Source organism: Fopius arisanus, unplaced genomic scaffold, assembly GCF_000806365.1.
Source record: "Fopius arisanus strain USDA-PBARC FA_bdor unplaced genomic scaffold, ASM80636v1 scaffold00006, whole genome shotgun sequence".
NCBI lineage: Eukaryota > Metazoa > Arthropoda > Insecta > Hymenoptera > Braconidae > Fopius > Fopius arisanus.
Window position 1 is genome coordinate 501,989 of NW_011887745.1, and position 21,706 is coordinate 523,694.

General features: G+C 36.2%; 3 protein-coding genes and 1 long non-coding RNA gene across 14 annotated transcripts in view; 3 read left to right on the forward strand and 1 right to left on the reverse strand.

Moving 5' to 3' along the window:
- On the forward strand, positions 1-18,182 carry ena (enabled). 4 transcript variants are annotated; one of them, XM_011316137.1, is made up of 9 exons: positions 7,320-7,370; positions 7,823-8,189; positions 8,919-9,240; positions 10,061-10,272; positions 11,743-11,804; positions 11,890-12,788; positions 13,103-13,285; positions 13,596-13,848; positions 13,993-18,182. In XM_011316137.1, exons 2-9 carry the CDS (start codon positions 8,005-8,007, stop codon positions 14,019-14,021), a joined length of 2,145 nt encoding a protein of 714 aa, XP_011314439.1. In that variant the 5' UTR covers positions 7,320-7,370; positions 7,823-8,004; the 3' UTR covers positions 14,022-18,182. The 4 variants fall into 4 exon arrangements, with proteins under 4 accessions (XP_011314441.1, XP_011314439.1, XP_011314438.1 ...); XM_011316136.1 differs by having other exon boundaries at positions 7,331-7,531; XM_011316138.1 differs by having other exon boundaries at positions 7,331-7,531; positions 10,061-10,260.
- LOC105273606 (uncharacterized) lies at positions 871-2,516 on the forward strand. Its single transcript, XR_892912.1, has 2 exons — positions 871-1,013; positions 1,082-2,516. It is a non-coding gene; the product is annotated as an uncharacterized lncRNA (long non-coding RNA).
- Positions 10,279-20,745, reverse strand: LOC105273604 (uncharacterized). Of its 4 annotated transcripts, XM_011316134.1 has the most exons (3): positions 20,658-20,736; positions 10,797-10,989; positions 10,279-10,709 (listed from the first exon to the last, which is right to left on the reverse strand). In XM_011316134.1, exons 1-3 carry the CDS (start codon positions 20,670-20,672, stop codon positions 10,549-10,551), a joined length of 369 nt encoding a protein of 122 aa, XP_011314436.1. In that variant the 5' UTR covers positions 20,673-20,736; the 3' UTR covers positions 10,279-10,548. The 4 variants fall into 4 exon arrangements, 1 of the variants encoding a protein (XP_011314436.1); XR_892909.1 differs by having other exon boundaries at positions 10,279-10,994; positions 20,658-20,745; XR_892911.1 differs by lacking the exon at positions 20,658-20,736 and adding an exon at positions 19,027-19,105 and having other exon boundaries at positions 10,279-10,994.
- Positions 18,871-21,706, forward strand: part of LOC105273602 (uncharacterized) — an 11,667-nt gene continuing 8,831 nt past the window's right edge. For all 5 annotated transcript variants that reach the window (XM_011316129.1, XM_011316131.1, XM_011316130.1 and 2 more), the window contains exons 1-3: positions 18,871-19,240; positions 19,328-19,524; positions 20,056-21,021. In XM_011316129.1, coding sequence (XP_011314431.1) covers positions 20,308-21,021 — 714 coding nt within the window. In that variant the 5' untranslated portion in view covers positions 18,871-19,240; positions 19,328-19,524; positions 20,056-20,307. The remainder of the gene's footprint in view (positions 19,241-19,327; positions 19,525-20,055; positions 21,022-21,706) is intronic.

The window sequence follows — 21,706 nt, forward strand, 5'->3', positions numbered from 1 at the left end:
ATGCCCCGAACAAGGACAGACACACAATTTTTTTCAGTTAAAAAGCGAGAGTTAACTGACATCTCTGTTGCTCACGTTTGGTTGAATCCTGGTGTGTTCTGCACCGCCGCAGCAAGGGGGACACATTTTCAACGCGATAGTCGGCAATATGGCCGGCCAGATGTGCCAGCGGTAGGGTGTACCAAAAATCATCGGAGTGTCCACGAAAGAGAGAAAAAAAAGTCGTGTTTGTTGTGTGTGTGAACAGTTAACCTTTTTTTATTTAAAAAAAACACCAGTTAATAACTGACCATTGTTATTATTTATGTCGAATTATCGTAAATCGTGTCCGAATCTTGCGTGTTTTCATGGTATCAGTGATATACTGTGCAGAGGAAGAAATTCATTGTGCATGAGGGCATAGCACTTACCCCCCAGCTCAACGACCATGACGTGAGTTTTTTAAAAATATATACATATATTATTGTCCTTTATTTATCTATGGAGCAATTATTATCTGGCATTTGTTTTGTGGAAATACAATTGAGGGCAACTCTGGGGCCCTTTGTCCTCCCCTAAAGCGGATTTCCCTCGTTGTTTATACGTCAGTTGCTCCACTCCCTTTATATTGAAGTCATGGATGAGACGGGGGTGAAGGGCGTTTTTTTTTTCTTTCACATTAATTATTTTATTGATATTGTTTTACGGGGTTTTGGGGGTTTGTCGAAGTGATTTGGGGATGGCGAGCATAATTATTCTGCAGGCACGTCTTCGACATCCGGAATTAGCCATCACTCTGGGTTTTGTCAGTGTGGGGTATTCAACTCAACAATCATTGGGCACATGCTCGTGTTTTCACAGGTTTTTCCCGTTCGTTGAAATCGAAAGCAATGTTTCCTCATGCTCTCTTGTCATCGTTACATCAGGTTTATCCGGTTTTTGTTTAACGCATTTGTTGATGAGTGGAAAGTTTTTCACTTCATCCATTGTCTTCTGGAAATGGCAGGAAAAAGGGGTGATAATACCGAGTGGAGGTGATAATTTTAATGCGTAGATGTTGATAATAGGAAATAATCGTGGCTTATCCTTATCATTTCTCCAGATTATGACACGTTCTACCTGAGAAATGAAATCAGTTGCTGACACATCGTCTTGTCGTGGTGTCTTAATTGTGAGTCAGACGGTATTTCGAAGTGATTGTGTGTCAATAAGTCAATTGAAATAAATCGATTCAAGTTTATTCAACGGAAAATCGTCTGCACTCCTTCATACGGAATTTTTTCGGAAAAAGAGAGTAAACGGCAGGAAATGTATCTTATAAACAGTAAAAGTTCACATCTTCCAGGAATTTCTCATCTCCTGCCGAGACTTTTAGACGATAGCCTTGTCATCCCACCGTCATTGAAAAAAACCACGGAAATAAAAAAAATAACGAGCATTGCTCTAAAGGAAAATAAAAACCACGAGAGAGGACTTGGGTATTTCTTCAGACAATTGTTGTAAATTTGTTTGTAAGATTTTCCAGATAATTTCACAACGTTGCCTGAGACTTTCAGCCGATACTCTTGACGTTGTCATTGTCATTGAGAAAAACCACGTAATTACACCCACAAGGACACCCCAGACTCATTAAACGAGAAACGAGTTCGGTTCGACTTCTCGTCTTTCCTTCATTCCTGGGTGACGTTAACACTATGTACAATCTATTTTTAAATTGGTCAAGAAGGATAGGAATGATATCGAACTGAGAGTCATTTTTTTTTGTATCTGGAGCGAGAGGGTGTTTCGGGGGTGGATTTATACTTTTGTACTGGGGGTTTATTTCAGGAGACCCCAATTGGCAAAGGAGGGAGGGTGTTCTCGTGACGAATCCATAAAAACGGGGATATCCAAAACCAACTGTGTGACACAGACGACTCATTGCAGAGGGGAATTAAAGGGGGGCGAATGTATTGGAGTCATGTGTCCTTGTCCACCGAAAATATGTGTTTTGTGGAGAGAGACAATTCCTCAATTTGATGAAAAATTATTTACTCATTTATTTATTTATTTATCACGATTAAATTTACAAGTGACCATTTACTATTGGTTTTATATACAAAAACTCAACTCAATTTCGGGAATCGGAAATTCTGCTTGGAATTTTTCGTGATAATAAATTAATCATTTTGCATTTGTATAAACAGAAAATTCCTGGTTTTTATTTATAATTGTTTGTAATATGACTTTTTACTTTCTGCTCCATTTTTCTTTGAATTGAAAATCTCGTAATTTCGTGGAAGTTTGATGAAATTGTCATTTTCAGGCTGACGATACTGAAAAATGAGGGAAAGTAGAGAAAATTTGGATAATGACTTTCTTAAATTATCAAGCTATCCGAAATTTAATGGAATTTAATGGTCAATTTTCATAATGAGATTTAAATTCGAACCTGTCCTTGAAATATCAATGATCCCTATCCATGAAAATTTAAGTTTAATTGCGATTGTTACTGTTGAATTAGAGAGAATTAGAGAAATTTTTAAATGCCTGAAAGAGATTTGGTTGGCACGAATATTTTTTTTCTCATAGTGTCGGTTATTCGTCCATCTATGGTTTTTTTTTTACTGCTCTTTTCTTGTCTACTAATGCGTTGTTTTTCACACGGCTAAAATGGGGGAATTCTAATTTTACGGAGCGTTCGAGTATGTTATGTTGCTGGAGTGCATTCAATGCCTGAGTATGTGCAATTTTTTTCAAGACACGCATCGCGAGGCAAAAGTGCCGGTGAAGATTATTAAATTAAATTGTTAGTTGCGTTCAACAATGCGGGGTGGTCAATCCTCAGAAAAGTAATAGGGGCTCCGACTGTTTTTTGATTCAATTTAATTCTTCATTTTTCTCTGATTGATTCTGGAAAATGTTTCATTAAAAAAAATTCAGAGAAAAATATCAGTTTCAAATTTCACAGAAAATTCAAATTTTTTAATTAAATTTCACAGAAAATTCAAAATTTTTTAATTAATTTTCAGTGGTAATTGAATATTGGTGCATGGGGAGGATTCAAATGATTCCGGAAATTCGGTAATGATTTAATCAATGGTTCGTTAATGTGGAGGCATTTTGGATTCACAATGTTCTTTTCGATTTCGAGGGGAAATTGTACGAGGGAATGGCAAAAGGGAAGGAGAAACTGCATTCATCCTTGAGGCACATTGTCTCAGTGAGTGTGCTGGCACCGATGAGAGCTCTGAAATTTTCTGCATAATTAAGCCCCAGTTTTTTTTCTCTCCCTTCATTTTGACGTTGGATTTCCAACTTTTTTCCAATTCTGGGACACCATTGTGCTGCACAACTGTGTAAAACCAAATTCGAAGCTAAAAAATTTGGAGTAATAGAATTCAATAGCAAAGTGGTATAATTAAACCCGAGTTTTTTGTTCTTATAGTTTTTGGATTCTGAGAAGTCATTTTGCTTTGCATTTCTGTAAAAAAAATTCAGGCGTTAAAATAGTGAATTACTAGATTAGAATTCCAGTTTTTTCGTTTTCTTTAATAGTTCAAAATAAAAAATCTGAAAAACAGATTTTTGAATGAGAACAGCTCGAAAAAATTTCCTTCCAGCTTCCCCCATAAATCTCCAGTGTCCTAGTCCAGTATACATAAATAATCAATGTAAATGTCAACTCGAGAGTAAAAATAACGAAAATACTAAAAATACCGGATGGATTCATAGGAATTCCTTCTAACCTGCACTCATCAACTTTGCAGTCTCGAATTCTCTCATGACGTGGACATATTTTTCGTCGTCAATTTTCCCTTCTCCACGTTTTATTCATCCTATCTCTTTGTTTCATCCCATCGTTCGGCGACTTCTTGGAAAGTCGAAGGAGAGACGTTTTCTTTTACTTGATACATACATTTCTGGCGTCTGGTATTTGGCGAAAACGTGAGCTCCACAGCAGAAGGATGACTCTCCTCCCCAGCATTTCTTTTCTTCTCCCTCTATTTTTATGATAAAAAAAAATCCTGCAGTAGCCATTTTTGAGGGAATACAAGCCAAGACTCACCAGCTTTAGTCTGTTCTTCTGTGTATATACCACGTTGATTACTCGATGCCACCTGCCCTCTTCCTCCGAGTCTCTCTGCTTGCTTTATTTCTGCTTCGACGACCCATAAACTACTCGTATTTCATACTGCTGTTGCTGTGCGCCTCCAATAACAGGCTTTCTTGTTTGTCCAGAAATGGAAAAACCATACTTTTTGGGTCTAAAGGTGAAACCAACCGAGCCATTCCTCCCGCTATGAAAATACCAACTTGGAGAACTGGAACGACTCCTTTTTTCCATTAACAACCATTTTAGCATATATCTTGGAACTGAAGACAGATAGCAACATTTGCGACGATACATTTTTTATAGGAAAAAATGAGAGCTACAACAAAGGTCTCTATCAAAATATCGCTATTTGTCTTTAATTCCGAGATATTTGATAAGATTCTTGTCATTGAAAAATATTTTTTTTTTATTTCACTTTTTCAAATGGTAAATGGAAATAGAATGGGATTACATGGATTATTATACAAGAGTATTCCGGTTTATTTAATCTCATGATAATTATAGCAAATTGTTTACTGAGGTTGTTATAAACATTTTGGGTAGGATTCATTGAATTAATAAATTTTCAGTGGAATGGGCGTTGAATACAATAAAAATTTCAACAAGTCAGCCCTCAAAATTAATTATTAAAATTTTTGACACTAATTCAATGAAATTGTGGACATCCAGCGGTGAATTTACAAACATTATTAGACTGTAAACGAGATAATGTTTGAAAAGAAAAAAAATCTTCGCACCTCTATAAATTGCCTGCTTTGCAATTCTACGGAAATGTTGGCATTCCACTGGATTCTTCCGCATTTTTATGTGTTGAATTCATAGTGACTAAAAAAAACTTTGATTTATATTTGTGGCAAGCATGAAAAGTGCTGAACGACGTATTTTCTTGGATATTCTTGTCGAATGGCTTTTACAAACTACTGGAGAAATCGCGTGATAATAATTTCCTTGTGATGACTAATCCAATTTCCGATGACACATCGAGGTCAGTTTTTATTCCTTACAAATTGTAAATGCAAATTCCTAGTTCTTCTAAGTTACAATCCTATAAATTCTATAAATTTTCACGATCAAACAAATGATTCCGTGGGATATAACATTTTTTTTTATTATTAATTTAATTAATATCATTTTGTTTATCTCCGTATTCAACAAATTTGTTAAATCCAATTTTATCCATTTTTTAAATAAAAATCCATACTTCTAAATAAATCAATCATTGATAGAAATAATTTTTATTTTTTACTGTACGTCGTTAATGAAGCGTTTCCTTTTGTTATTGAAGATCGGGTCAGGAACTGGGACTAGAGTTAATCCTTTTTCGTGAATTATCAGCGAATGCATGAAAAATATATGAAATATCCATTTTTGACAATAGTTTATTCAGTCAACCTAGTATTTAAGTCACTATCGCTGTTTCTGAATTCATAAATCTACATGTCAATGAAATTACGAGGGAGGCTTAACAATGTCCAGCCCACACAACCCAAGCCTTTCAATTATCCCTCTAGGAAGCCTTTTGTTCTGTCCTATCACGTACATTACATGAATTCCTCTTACGTTAACCGACAAAATATAATTTAGCTGCTCGGAATCGAGTGTTGGGTGGAAACTTGAGAGTGATATGATTTATTCTGCACCAAATGAGTCAACGACTGACCCTCACCCTCTTGGAAATTGAACTAGATTTCTCTAGCAAAACTGTCTCTCCATCATTTACAGATTTTTTTACCGCAGATTTTTCAAAGCTGTCATCATTATTTTTTCTTTCACTCAACTCCAACTTCATTCATCCAATTTTCATCTGTGATGCATCCGAATTTTTATATTTATTCAATTTACTATGGATTTGTTTATTTATTTCATACTCATGCTACTTTTATATTTATTTTTCTAATTTCGAATGGATTGAAGAAATAAAATGCTTTCATCCCAAATCGAAAACGAAAAAAATAAACAAGAAAACCATTTTTTATTAAATACCTCCAAACTGAACGGTAGTAGTGATTTTTTCGTAAATACTTTTTCTCTAGCTCTCTTCTTTCTCTACAAAAAACCTATCCACTAAAATATCCCTATCTTCCTTCAATTCCAAGATATCAGCAAAAAAAAAACTGGCTTGGAAAAACTGCACTCGTCCTAGTTTCGCATTTTGCTGCTGAAGTTGATAAAAAACAATTTAAATTAAAAAAAAGACTGGTAAAAAATGTAGACACTTGTTTAGTAACTCCCCAATCGTATAAATAATGAGGTAAAGTTTCAAGAAGGAGAGTGTCAGTCATTGACTCATTTGGCATGGAATACCTCATATACAAACTGGTGGAGGCAGTAGGTGTGCAACGCTTCTTATATGGACTGGTTATGTACATCAGTGGTGTATGTACATCAGGAAGAAGTGCATCGACCGGTCCCTCTTTCACCAACTGCAGTGATGCTCGTGTACATGAACAATCGTTGCTCATTCGACTCACCTCTCCAACATTGTCCGAAACTGGATGCTGGAAATATGAGATGATATATCCCTTCCAGGCCCTCAGGGACCAGAAGCTCCAGCGATGACAACTAGAGCTATTAAAGCACCTTGATAATTCACCGAATTAATCTCAACGTATGACAGGAAAGAACAACAGAAGAATAATTAATAACATTTCTCTCTTATTTATCCTTCATACCAGCAATTATTAAAATGTCACAATTAAATTGAAATATAGATTATATCAAACACGATCAATAATTTTCCCCATTTTCAATACAATTTTATTTTTATTAATCCATCAACCGAAACTCAATCATTTTTTTTATTCATAAAAAATCGTGTGTTAGAATATTTTTCAATTCTTTTTGTTTCTGAAATTAATTCTGAATAATTATTCTTGGATAACACTTTCTTTCGATTCCTGCAGTTTTTTAAAGAGCTGTCGATAGTCCGAGTTAAATTATTAATCTGACAGATAATTAATATAGATTAATATATATAATTGATGGAATTAATGTCCTCGTGGGATGATTATATTTTTGTTGCTTGAAATTCCAATCACGTGCACGAGGAAGCGTGAAATTAACGACTAAATTAATTGTAGTTTATTTTTATTTTTTTTTATACTTGTAGTTGAGTTGTTATCTGCGGTATCCCCTTGTACAGGACGTGCAAGGAAGTCACGGTATCTCTCTAGCACACATCCTCTTGCTAAACTCCATTCTTTTTATTATGGTCTATGCTACTTGGGCTCAGTATAGAATTAACGTTTCATCGTGGTGTACACTGTCCCTGTGAAATTTTCAATGGTGAATCTAGGTGTGAAAACTACCCAGAACTTTGTCAAGTATAAAAACAAGTTTGGGGGAATGTGGAAATAAGGCAACGAGGCAATGACGCGAGTTTCGCACTGTAGACGAGGAATAGCAAAAATTTTTTAATGACCTTTATTGTAGGTCTTAACTAGATCTTTAAAAAAGGTCATTACAAAAATTTCGATATCTTCATTAGATCTCTAGAATTTTACAATTCAAAATTTTACAGAATTACATAATATTCAGCATAAATTTACTATAATTTTTTAATTTACCATATATATTTTATTTCAAAGGATTTCTTTGTAGTCCCTTTAATTCCAGATAGAATCGATTTTTTTTGGGTTATTGAAATTAAAAGTTTTTTTATAGTTGTTTTTTACATTTTATCACTTATTAATTATCACTTAAACAAAAAAACAATAAAGCATTCATATTGTCATAATTTCCCTAAAGATTTTTTGAGATTACCCTGGATGGTGAACCCGACAAAAATGTCATCTTAAAGATCCAGTCCTCGACAACATAGACGAATATTTCATGAGTGCACTTAATATTCGATCCATAAAATTTCTTCTTGGAGTGGGTTTGCTGGTGAAATAAAGTGAACAAAACTGTTGAGTGGATAAAAAAAGGGCATGTCGAGGAGAGGAGTAGGTAATTTTTGCCATTCCCTGGCCGAGGAAAATTCGATTCAGGCAGAAATTCAGATTCGTCCGATAACGGTACACGGGGAAGAAGTTCAGGGCACTGATACCCGATGGAACCAAACAGGGGGCAATCTCCAGAGACAATTATCCTTGCAGGAGGCTTATTGGTCACGGTAACAGCTAGATAATATTTATTCATGACATGCAGCATTGGATGATTGCAATATTCCACGCCGCGAAAAATAATTTTTTCCAAGGACCCAAACTATTAATTTATTACTCATCATTGATGGAATTAATTTCGCAAAATTTATTAACTCCTGAATAATTCATCCCGGAGAATTGAAGAGTGCATTCGACTGTCAATATGCATTAATGAAAAAGTAATGCGAGTTTCGTGGTAATCAACAAATTATTCGTGCGTCATTAGACTCATTTGGTTGATGCGTTCTTGAAAGCGCCCTTTAACCATCCGAGTGATGCACAGTTCATCCGGGTGTGCTATGCGATAATGAGCCTTGGGATTTCCTTCTCAGTGATCAGATACTCGATGTGAAAATGATGTAATAGTGGGTCAACAGACTATCCTAGCTATTATCTCATTTGGACGTTCCATTTGGAATCAGGAAGGGGAAGCTTCTGGGGTTTTCAGACCTCAGCACTAGACTCAATGCTCAATGCTAGAATTCGCTGATTATCAGCTTTGAACGCCCCATCACAGGAAACAATGCTCTAACTCTCAGGGATCGATCCCTCATCCCTAATAATTTTTTCAATTTGCAGATAATTTGCAAATAATTTGCAGATGCATTTTCAAAACAATTGTGGAAAAATGACGAATTTTTTGTTTGAAAAATCCCTCCCTTCGATGTTCAATTAATGAAAAAAATGTATATTTCCAGTGAAGTGAGCATATCGTCCGCCCGGGCGTCGGTGATGGTCTACGATGACGTGAACAAACGATGGATACCAAGTGGCAGTTCATCAGGCCTCTCAAAAGTACAATTGTACCATCACCTTGTGCACAATACATTTCGTGTAGTTGGTAGAAAACTGCAGGATCATGAGATCGTTATAAATTGCGCAATACTGAGGGGATTAAAGTACAATCAGGCTACGGTAACGTTTCACCAATGGCGAGACAACAATCAAGTTTATGGACTGAATTTTTCGAGTAAGGACGATGCGGATGCTTTTGCTAAAGCAATGCAGCAGGCCCTCGATGTGAGTACACCTCATCTGTTTAATGGCTGTTTCTTTTTTTTTAGTTGACTATTTAAATTTCGTCATTCCTGCTTTCCACTTTTTTTTTTCATTTGTCTCAACGAAATTAGGAGAGACCAGATGCGGCTTACTCTGATGTCTAGGTCGCCATGGTTTCAATTAGACTCTGTACTCTAGCCTCTTGGGTTCTTTCATCTTTCTTTGATGAACTTCTTCATGTTTCTTTTTTATCCCTGTGAGCATTAATGCTGGTAGCAACCTCCCTCCCTTGGTACCTGCTCCACTTTTACACCATTTTATTCAAGGATATACAAGTGGGGCAGTGCTTGCAATTAAATCCCAATTAAATTAATACATTTCAAATTGGTATTCATTTATTTAATTTCTTGGAGACCCATTTCACTGCATCCGCAACATTTTAATTCTCCGGTGATAATAAGAAAAACATGGAAATAGAGATTGAAGAAAAATCATTCGATCAAAAATTTACGATCAGCCCCTCGGGACTTCAGTGAAAAATAATATTTCCATTGTAATTTTTTATTTCATCATTTTAAATTGAATTACTCAATACCAATTTTCGTCTATGTATCACTTTGTTAACTAGTTTAAAAACAATTTTTCAAAGTATTTCTCGTTTACAAATATTATACGAACAAGTGTAATTTATGTTATTGTAACTGAACGGTAAATTTCTTATTGAGGTTTAATAGCCGAATTTATGTGGCAATTTTTTTCGGTAGACGTTTGAAAACTCTCATTCTCCTCGATTAGTTCCACCTCGATAAATTGAACGCTAATTGTCCCTGTATTTACGTAGGTGCTGAGCAATGGGAGTAACATATCGAGGAGTCTCGTTCCAACTGTCACGCAAGCTGGCCAGCAGCAACAGCAACAGCAACAGCCACAGCAGCAGCAACAGCCTACCGTCTACTCCCAGCAGCCACAGCAGCAGCAACAACAACAGCAACCCCCATCATCTCAGGGGACCACCCAGTACGAGGAGGACATGGGTTATAGGTACGAAAACCAGTAAGAAATTTACAATCCACTAAATTCCATTTTTTCAATTCAAATCGATTTATCTAATAACTGATTTTGGGATAAAATGTTAATGGACTTTTTTACCTGGCATTCCATCAACCTTAAAGAAAAGTTCTCCGTGCTTTCCCAGAATCAATAATTTCGAGATAAATCTACTGAATTATTCTTGAAAAAACGATTACATCGCAAACACTAAGAGATTTTACAGGGATCCACAATGATTATTACTTTTGCACCATTTTTTATATTTTTTGGGATTTTTTTTTAGTATTTTAAATATGTAATGTCTTGCACAAAGAGCACAATGCAGATGAATTTCCTATGTATTAAGGAAAAAAAAGGAATTCTCAGATCAGTCGTACCAATTAAATCGTTTGTTAAATTAATCGAAGAAGAATTGTTTTGCTTAACATGCGGAGAATGCACTGAAATAATTGACATTGAATTGGTATTAATTTACTAGACCGGTGATTGATAGAAATTTCATTGATTTGACAGTAAATTGATGTTACCATTGTACCGAACATTGTGTTGATATATCGGGTATTGACCGGATAAATTTCTGACCAAAGTTAAAGACTCATTTCCTGGGTGATTGCAGTCAAGCCCAGGGTCAGTGCACAGTGGATACTGTGACACGCTTCTCACTATCACTCGGTCAACAGTTTGCGGGGGGTGCAACGTCCTCCTCAGTGCCCTCGACTCCTACCCTAAATCAGAATCATCACCCATCCATTAATAATGCTGTCAACATCACAGCGCTTGTTACGAGGTGATTTCCGATTGCCTGAGCAATCGCTCATGAGGGAAAGAAAAAATACAGAAGGAAATAGTATTTCAGTTCTTGTGAATATACACCTGTTTGCTTGAACAAGAAATCAGTAGTCAAATGGTAAAATATGATAAGTTGACGTTTTTCCCTCGTCAAAATTCGAGATGCAATATTCAGTGAATATTCCCACGTTAAAATTTGAGAACATTTTCATGGGGATTATTAATTATAAATTCACGAGATCAAAGATTTTCTGATATTTCTACCTAAAATCACTGACTTGTTTCTCAGATCCATCGACATTTGAGAAAATTTCTTTTTAATTATTCGATTTATCTCACTTTACCATTTTGCTAGTGAATTATATGCATGTCATCACTACCTCCCGTCATTCACTACAAAAATTTCTCCTGTTACTGTGTGCAAACTGTCATTCTGGTGTTGATCTTTATGATGGGACAATAATACTAACTAATGTGATGAAATCATGACGGTGATTTTTAGACAATGCAATTTAATGCCCTTTTTCTAGGTAGCTGGTTGCTAGAGGTATATAAACATTACGTCTATTGTTGAATACGTTAGTCTAGCTGGCTGACTGATACTGCTTCGCATCACATACATCGTTTATAAATCATGCAGAGATCACTTGAAATGTCATTATCGAAATTTTACGTTTTTTTTAGGACTATGACGAAGGAAGACGTGGCCATTATCCAAGAGCGTAGAATGTCTCAACAGAGTCAAGGTAGGTCCTAGAAATTCAGCTAGACTCAAACTAAACAGTGGGATCTACCAAAAAAAAATAATGCAATTCCTCGATATCATTGAAGGTTCAAATGGAGTGCTGGCAGTCTCACCGAGCTATCAAGTTCAGCCTCAGGTACAACAGCAGCCACTCCCCCAGCAACAACAACCACCGCAGCACCAACAGCAGCAGCAGCAGCAGCAACAGCAACAGCAGCAGCAGCAACAGCCACAATCAGGCCACCACAGAACGTCTTCAGCGCCTCCAGCGCCCCAGCCCCAGGCACCACCAATGCCAGGGACAATGACAGCACTGAGGCCCCAGATATCTGGCCCCCCTGCACCCCCACCAGTACCACCAGCCCCGCCATGTCCACCCTCGATGATGAACCTGAATTCAGCCCCAGTGCCACCCCCAATGATAAATCAGTACGCACAATCACCCTCCCAATGTAACCTATCGAATCAGCCCCAGTCCTCATCAATCTACGCCAGTAGCAATCAAAATCAGTATACAAATAATCATAATCAGTATTCGGGTAGTCAGCCAAATCTGTACGGTAGTAATGCCAATTTCCAAGGGAATCAGTATGGGAGCAGTCAAAATTCTCAGTACGGTGGTAGTCAATATGGGAGTAGTAATTCGATAAATCAGTATGCTAGTACACCGAGTCAGTATCAGGGACAGGTACAGAATCAGGCTCAGTATGGGCAAACAAATGTCAATCCGTATGGGACACCGGTGAATAATGTCAATCAGTATGCAAGTGCTACACAGAGTGCTAATGCATATACTCCGGTTGTTAGCAGTGGCGGTCCACCACCACCCCCAATGGGACCACTCGCTGGTCCCGCTGCACCACCTCCACCTCCACCACCACCCGCACCCAATACTTGTGCCAATAGCACAACAAATTCTGAACCACAGCCCGATGTTAATTCCCTAGCAGCTGCACTACAGGCTGCCAGGTTGAAAAAGAAACAGGTGAGTTGGTTTTTTCCGTTATGAAAAAAGAGATAATTTGTGCTGGCAGAAAATTGCCACTGGAGAGTCAATACATACTCAGAAGGCAAATTATTTTTTCAATTATCTTATGGAAAAGTATTTTTAACATTTCTAAGGATTCATTAATTTGCGAGAAATATATATCTCTTCAAAAGATTATTTTTGGTACAATTGCTGACTTGTGAGCCGCTATAACCTGCCCTATTTACAAAAAATGCAATTATCCACTTGTTCTACTTTTGCTGTTTGACGAGGAATTCTTATTTACTCAATATTGCATGCAATTTTTCCAGCAAGCCCAACCGGTTGAAAATAGTGGCTCCAGCACGAGCAGCAGTGGAAGTGGCGGGGGTGGCAATTATGGAACTATCGGACGTGGTGGTGGAGGCGGTATGGCCTCGATGATGGACGAGATGGCTAAGACACTGGCGCGTCGTCGGGCTGCTGTCGAGAAAAAACAACCCGATCCACCCCCAGTACGTTTCCACAACATTAAAACTCAATTGATTTTATTATTCCCTGTGGAATAATTAGAAATCCACCGGAAATATGTTTCCACCAAAATCTTACTTCTATTTAACTTCTCTCAACCAAAAACTTTTATTAAAAAGTTTTATAATTTGGTAGAATTAACTCTTTACCTCCTGCCAACGCTTTGGAACTCTCAGGGTACTCCAAACTTTTTTTCAAATTTTGTCACTTATTAAAAAGTCTTGTAGTTCTTTCACCTCCAATCGATAGTTTTCGAGATAAATTAATCGTTATAAAATCCATGAATTATTGCAGGAGCCGGAGAGCTCGCCAGATAAGAAATCATGGGACAAGAGTAATGCATCGAATAATAAATTCTCAAATGGCGCGGAGTCCCCCAAGTCAGCTCGAAAAAGATTTGGCTCGGCATCGGAAGACACACTTCTCAAAGTCAATGGTATTAATGAGGGGGCTTTTCTCACTGCTCAAGAAATGGAGGCTTTCAAAGCTGAGATAATCAAGGAAGTCAAAAAGGAATTCCAGAAAATGAAAAATGATATTGTGGAGGGTATGTATTTTTTTCTGCACCAATACTAGGAGCTACATAAATGAAATTCTGTGGTTTTTTAAATAACACTATTAACTAATAAATTTTCCTTTTATGATCCCGGTATTATTCCAAAAATAATATTTTCTTGATTTATTTTTACAGCTCTGAAAGTCGAATTGAGCAGAAGGTAAAGAAACGAGGATAATATCCCATCACTGGAAAATGGTATTCTTGAGAGATTTGATTAGATAGGTGACCCACGCATCATCGACAGCAACATACGAGGTTTTTAATGAAAAAATAATAATAATACTATTGATAATAACGATTAAAAAACATTCGGGGAGAAATGGAAAGAGATACAAGCGAAAAACTCATGTAGCAATATCCGTGTATATCAGCCATTTGTGTGTAAGTACGTTAATCTTAGATTAGTAAAGTTGAAATTTTCAATGCCCCAGTCTGTCACTGATAACTAATGACGAGATAACACTTGGACCAATTGAGCTGTCAATGAAATTACCGACGCACATTTATTAGTTTTACGAAATATTCCTTTCTAGGGAGTAATTTTAAACAGTATGACTTCTATTACTGTGTAATGATTCTAAATTTTTTAATAATTTCCGTATTTAATTTAAGGATATCCAAGTATTTTTTTTGTGTAATCATGTCATAGAAATTTTCAAAGCTGTTCGAAATTTGATGCTTGATTTTTATTTTGAACTTTTTGAAAAGATCTTAAATGTATAATTTCATTATTCTTTCAAATTTTCAAACGCAATTTCATTCAAGACTACAGTAGACGCCCGTTATAGTCGTGTGTGTAGGGCTGTAGGGGAAGTGACCGGAAACTGATTTTTTTTTTTATAGCGAATTCCAATACGAGAGAAATTTATTTTTCATCACGATGTGGCGAATAGCAACTTTCATGAAGAAAAATATTCAGTTCAATCGATTGTTCATACACTCCGCTATTGATTTATCTAATGTGATTAAAGAAAATACTTGGATTTCTTTAATAGGATTATCTCAGCTTGATTGGTCTCACGTGTAATAGTATAAAATAGCTTCATCGCCGTTGATTAATTACCTGAAACCGACTCTGAATCAAACTGACGATTTAATGCACAAAAATGTACAGTTGTTCACCAATGTCGTGGCGTAAATTTTTATAATTCCCGTGTTACGTTAACCCCCCGGTCGTTTTGTATTAAAATCTATCGCAAAAAGTGATTCAAGATTGCATTTAACGAGGTACATATCACAATCTGTTCTAACACATTCCGTTAACCTGTTCTTCAGACTGATGACGCGGAAAAATTCAGGTCATACTTCAATCCTATCGGGTTATTTATGTGATTCATTAATTATTAATTGATTGGGGACATCCAAGTCACGAGGGCTATTGCCACGTCTTGGATTTAATTGAATTATTCTACCAAAAGCTGAACAAATTGACTTGAGCGATTGAACATTATTAAATATGATAAGAAATTCATCTACAGACAAAAATTATCTCTTAACAATTTTAATTATGATTTTTATGCAATTATTGGAACGTAATGATCAACGAGTGATTCAAAAGTGGTCACCCACTCTAGGCTTTTCACATCTATGTTATTGCCATGGAGATAATAATTCTAATTATTTTTGCTTGAAATGAAAATTTATCGACTCATTTGTGATTAATGGTAAGCAAGTAAAATTCGATGATTCTCATCAAGAAGTATTAATAATAAAATTCTTCAGACATTTCGTTTGCCCTCAAGACTGAATTGGAAGAGAACAATCTCATTAATGTAAATAAACCGAATGTGATTGATATGAGGTAATCCATCAAGTCACGTAAAAGCCTAGTGGTCCTCTGTGCACTGTTAAATACAAACACAAAATAAAAAGAGCAATACGGGAGGATAAACTAAGCCAACTGTTATCAATAGGTTTTGATATTATTTACTCAATGATTGATACGAACGATAACCAATGTGCACTCGATGATCCAACAAACGACTGAAATTTGCATTAAAACCCCTTCCAATTTTTTTACTTTTCCGACATATTTTAGTCAAATAAATTTTGTAACCACTCGGTGATTGCTGAAACCTAAGAATTGGTGACAAATTAAAACAATGTTTACTCTAACATTAAGAATTTTTCGAAGGCTGATCGCTGTATTTACACAATTTTCACGCGCCCAAATGCACATGCTTCTGCTAAAGGTCTACAGCTGTATCACAACATGCAAAAATTATAATAAAAACGCTTCATAGATTTTATATTTAACGGATGACTATTGGAAAGAGGGAGAGCAATGATAAAGAGAATGTGAATGAAGTATTATTCGATGAAATATCTCGAATATTTCTCGACGCTTGTCCCTCGGTCATCCAAGCTAATGAAATTGGGTTAATCATCCGGATAAAATGAGAAGTATTGAGGGGTATCTCTTAGCTTGGAAAATTGAATAGAATATCGAGAAGTAAAACGGAACAGTAGAATAGCGGTACATTGGGCAAAATACGCGTTACGTTTTCACTTTCTTTTCTCAAATTTTCTATTAATTGTAGAAAGTTAGGAAAAGAAATTGTCCCCCGATCATTCAAAAGATGAATATATTCATTGACACGCTAGTTCCGTTTGATAAATATCCGTTAATAATATTATTTCATATATTTTATAACAATCTTGTAAATATAATTAGTATATCTTCCACACTAAATATTTATTTTCATCCATTTTAACCCCATTAACGTAAATTAAATCATTCGAGTGTAGAATAACGAGAATACTTGATTTCTTTGAAAATTGTGAAGGTTTTGTCCTGTCTTGTTTGTTCAGTGAGAGTCCGAATGACGATGGGTTGTGCACTAAAAGGTGTTAGACAAATGGATAAGATACAATTGACCTTTATCGATTTGAAATCTAGATAATTCAATTAAGTCACCTTCATGAAATGTATTTGGGTGTTTGTTTCTTTTTTTTTTCATGAAATTATCTGTTACAATCTGAGTTGTAAATTGTGATATCCTTTTTGCAGACGCAGAGCTATTCATTTCCTTCGACAAAATCATTCTGTAATCATAATGCAAATCCTACTGCAATTTGAATTTGAGATATACAAATCAGTAGCGAAGAGGTCAAGGGAAGTGACTCGAGTTTTCGAGGGATATCTCTCATTCTAAAAGACATAGCCAATTTTTTTGTAGAACTGTTTTTGTAGAGTTTATTGAGAGCTACAAAAATGATGTTCACACGAATTTCGCTATTTCTGGTACATTCGGAGATATTCTGGGGAAATTTATCTAGTGCGAAGTTGACCTGTTCGTTGGTGAAATCATTCGACAAATTATTATATTCCGTGGCTTCGCTATTTCATTGTAGCTTATTGCTAGCTGGTAGAACGATAAATTCTAGTGTAATTTTGTATTTTTGTACTTTTGAGATTCATCGAACATGAATTTTTGATGAATTGATTCTCATGGAGTAGTAAATTCGACATTTGTGATGAGAATGCTTTGGACTGCTCGTTTTTCCTTCAGCTTATTTCTTATCTTTAGTAAAGTAAGTACAGGATATTCTTGCGAACTGATTATCACTATTTGTCGAATGAGTCGTTCCTGTCGATAATTCTTTGCAGTCGCTATCTTCTTTGAATTGACGTTTGAGGATATTTCGGTGGGATAAATAAAAATAAACCCAACACAATAAAATTTCGAGTTCACTTGCCGCAATATATTTCCAATAAAAACGTCTACGAATATCAAATCACCCGGAGAATTACATTTGTATTTCATACAACTCAATCTTTCCCGCGGAGAGAAATTAATCGAAACAATGACATGATTTCCATAATAAATTTTTCTCCGTGTATTGAACTTTACCTTTAGGCTTTTTGCAGTGAAATAATTATTTACAAACAATAATTCCTGTTGAATATCCTCAAAGTCAACGGTCAACCTCAATTTACCGGAATTTTCCAATTATTGGCTCTTCACCTGCCCCTCATTATTATTTAATGATTAAACCACATGAGTGGCATGAACAGTCAGACGTTTGAATATAAAAAATAAATCTGACGAAAAGGATCTAGCGATTTGACAACGCCACATAGTATTTGAAATCTAGATGTTAAGTTATGTAGAAGTAATTTGTATCGAAACTTAGACATAAATTGAAAAAAAAAAACGTACATAATTCAGCGATGAGCTGTTGAGTAAAAGATCGACATGAAATAAATAAAAGTAAGAGTGAAGCGATAGACCTTTTATCGCTGATTCTGAAACGTGAGATGATAAAGGAAGTTATTTGTATGTAAATGAACGACAAACAATAAAACTATCATATACCTATGTCTCTGAGTGAGTGTTAATTATTTGACCTTCTGTCATCCATGCCAATTAATATTCATTCATCATTTTTGACACATGTCTCACGGGATTTAAAGTCGGTCACTCGCAGCGGTCGATCGCCCAGAAGCAAATTTAAGAATAACTTTCATTTTTTCCAATCATTCAAAATGTTATAAACTACAAATTCAATTCTGTTTTCTATTTTCTATAAATTATGTATTAAAATAATAAAATTCAATAAATTCTCAATGAACAATGATAATAATAAATAATAACGCTTTGCGACGAAAATGGATATTCATGGATTCCAAAAGTATTATAATGATAATTAAAAAAATTGATATATTTTTTCAGTTGTGTCAAATTACTTTGCAAAAAAAAAATTTTAAAAACAATTTAATTAAATGGAATGTCTCAATTCCACCCTCGCCTGATGAAAATTACTTTTTTCCACTTGTCTCGTAATGTACTATTTCTCCCAGTGTGGACAGGGTGTTGGATCCTGCGGGTTGGGCCACAAATGTGTTAGTGGGTGCGCATTGGATCGATACTGGAACGCAATAAAACGTGTCTCCCACTAGTCTGTTTTTTTTTCCTGCGCGGAATACCGCGACTTTGTACGAGTAGTGGGGCAAAATCCAGCGTGAAAGAGATAAAACTACATAAAACCAGGAGGAGTTTTATTATGTACTGCAGTGTGACAGAGAAAATAATATGCGCTATAACGGCGTGGCCGGTGTTATGTTTTATCACTTTCGATTGAAAATAAGTGAAATTACACGAGTTACTGACTGTCTGCAGAAAATTGTTATTTATATCTGAGAAATACTTAATCCTGGTGTACCTCTCACTGTGCGATTTCAGGAGGAACTTCCTGGCTTGATCCAGTGGTTTTGGCTAGATCGAATGACAGACATCATTTGTAAACCACTGGTGTTGCTTCCAGATGCATAAAGATACGAGTGAGATCATCCGTTCATTATTATGTGGGAATGATGGTGATAACGTGTGCCACTTCTCGTGATAAACTCCCAGTTTTCTGCTTTTTTTGGTTTATGGTTCGGATTTTTTTTTTATTTTATCGCTTTTGAGTGGTCAGTGTGGGCTACGGTTGTTGTAGAGTAATTATTTTTGTTTTCTTGTAGGTGGCCGTTGATAAGTAGATAATGAGAGGAAAGTTTGGAGAATCGGTGAGAGAATTGGGAATTGGTAGCCACGTGCCTGTGACAGTTCAAGGGTTTCGGTACTTTGGGTTTGTTTGATTTACTGGATGCGGCCCTCAACCGAGGTGATTCTCTATTTATCACATGTACATGGAGCGGAGTTGATGTAAGATAATTAAGTGAGTAATCATTATGGATGGAGTTCATTATGTATGGAAGATAATTATGCTTATGAAGTAGCGGGTGTTTGAAGGGTTTAAGTGGAATTTTACTGCTGGAGAAAATCGATTTTATAAATCTAGGTAATTATTGAGCTAAAAAAATGATGGGATATTTGAGAAATAGTATTTGTGTATATCAATCAAATTTATTCAATATTTTTTATTATAGAAATGCCATTTATCAAAAACTCACGCTCCAAAATGAATGACTTGAATGTCGTACAGATATCTCCGGATCTAAAAGAGCTATCGTTTTTTTCCTAATGACCTTTTTCATAGAGCTGATAATCAGTTCCAAGAAAGGTCCTTACGAAAATTGCGCTATCGCCCTTGGCTGCACAGATATTCCCCGAAAACCGTACCTCTCGAATCATTAGTCTAGTTTTCGCTCTCGAATTTGCCAATTGCTAAAAAATCTCGGAATGCTGTTTTGCAGTTAACATAATTATGTATATATGGTTGTATAATTAATAAAATAATAATTTCTAGAGAATTGAAATACGGCGGGATTAAGCGATACCCCAGGGAGTATCAATCCGGGTGTTGCCGGAAACCTAGAGCGGGCACCTCAGCACAGATTCCCTCATTGTGCCAGGGTGCACTTGGAGTTTAAAAATAGCCACCCTCTCCTAGGTGGTTCACCAAGGCAAGTTGTTAAAAAACATCGGCAGGTGGTAGGGGTAAATAGGGAGGAGAGGAGAAGTGATCTGCCATCAGCCTGCGGTATTAAAATAGAAAAGAATGTTTTTGGAATCCAATTGGACTTGGTTGGCAGAACGATGGGGCAATATGGCCGACTTGGCCGAGCGGGTTGACGATCTGATATGCAGTTTTGATTCGTCTGGTGATACAACAATGGATACATTATCAATGTTAATATTTGGTTGGATGCTATTTGGTCTTGTTGTGCTGTGCGTTGGTAAATATATTTACAATCGTTTTGTACTCAATGATAAAATAGCACCAAGTGGTACAAGTGGTACAAGTCCTAGTGCACCAAGTGGAAGTGGTACGCTCATCAAGGATCATGGAATCCATGGAATTGGTGAGAGTGTCGTGTCAGCTGGCAATATTGCGAGTAAATTACTTACCCAGGACAAGCCCATTAAAGTGGCAATGGCTAAATCAGCCACTGCTAGTTTTGCTGCTAGTCATGTTGCTGGTGCTGGTGTTATTGGAGGTGGTGGTGGTGGAGGCGGTGGAGGTGGTGGATATGTACCACCTACACCACCGATGAGGAAGAGGCTAACTAGGAAACCATCGGGATCACTTTTGAGCCCTGCTAGAAGCTCAAGATCTCTACATTTGCCGGCTGCTACTGGCGCTGATACTGAGGCTGTTCGCTGGGTTAATGAGCTCGTTGTTTGGCTACACTCGGATTTAGTTATACTTAATGAATTGCTCGCCACTTGGGTACTCTCTCTCAATCATTTTGTCGCGAGCTCCGTCGATGAGGTAATGTCAATGTCAGTGTGTTGGAATATTTATCATCTCTGGTTCTTGAGACACTATATTTTTTTTCTACTTCATTATGGGGTTGATAATGATATTCTATCATTCGCATAACGGATAATATAAGAGATATTTATTATTTCGTCGTTGTTCATTTATGGGGAGGAGGAAACGTTGATGAAGAGGTTTTGTGGAAATTTAGGTGGGCGACTGTAATTTTTCACGGAATTGATAATTTACTTTCAAATTTATCGGAAGTTTTTAGACACTGAAAATTTGGGTACATTTCTTGAGTGTCTTCAGCTTATATTAATTTTCGGAATAAGATTTAACTGGAATTGTAGTTTTATAGATTTTTTTGGGAAGACCATGAATTTTCAATGAGATTTCCTTGAAATTGCAGAGCAATTGTCTCGGGAAAAATATTTCAAGGCCAAATCTGGAATATTGAGAAAAAATTTGATAATAATTTCATAATCTTTTCCAATAAATTGGTAATTTATTGTAATTTGGATCGGGTATTTAGACGGGTATCAATCAATTCGTACATTTGATAGATTTATTTATAGAACATGACGTTTTCGTGTGAGACTACGATGGCTACGAACCGTAACATGTAGATTTACATCCACTACATTCGTAAAACATTTTTTTTATTTTCAATGACTATCGCTAATTACCAAGGATT

Coding starts and splice junctions, on each gene's coding strand:
- LOC105273604 (XM_011316134.1), bottom strand. Junction 10,710..10,796: donor ACACAATGTTCGGTACAATG/GTAACATCAATT, acceptor CAATTATTTCAG/TGCATTCTCCGCATGTTAAG.
- ena (XM_011316137.1), top strand. CDS start 8,005: ATGTCGAGGAGAGGAGTAGGTAATTTTTGCCATTCCCTGGCCGAGGAA. Junction 13,286..13,595: donor AACAACCCGATCCACCCCCA/GTACGTTTCCAC, acceptor GAATTATTGCAG/GAGCCGGAGAGCTCGCCAGA. Junction 13,849..13,992: donor GAAAAATGATATTGTGGAGG/GTATGTATTTTT, acceptor TTATTTTTACAG/CTCTGAAAGTCGAATTGAGC.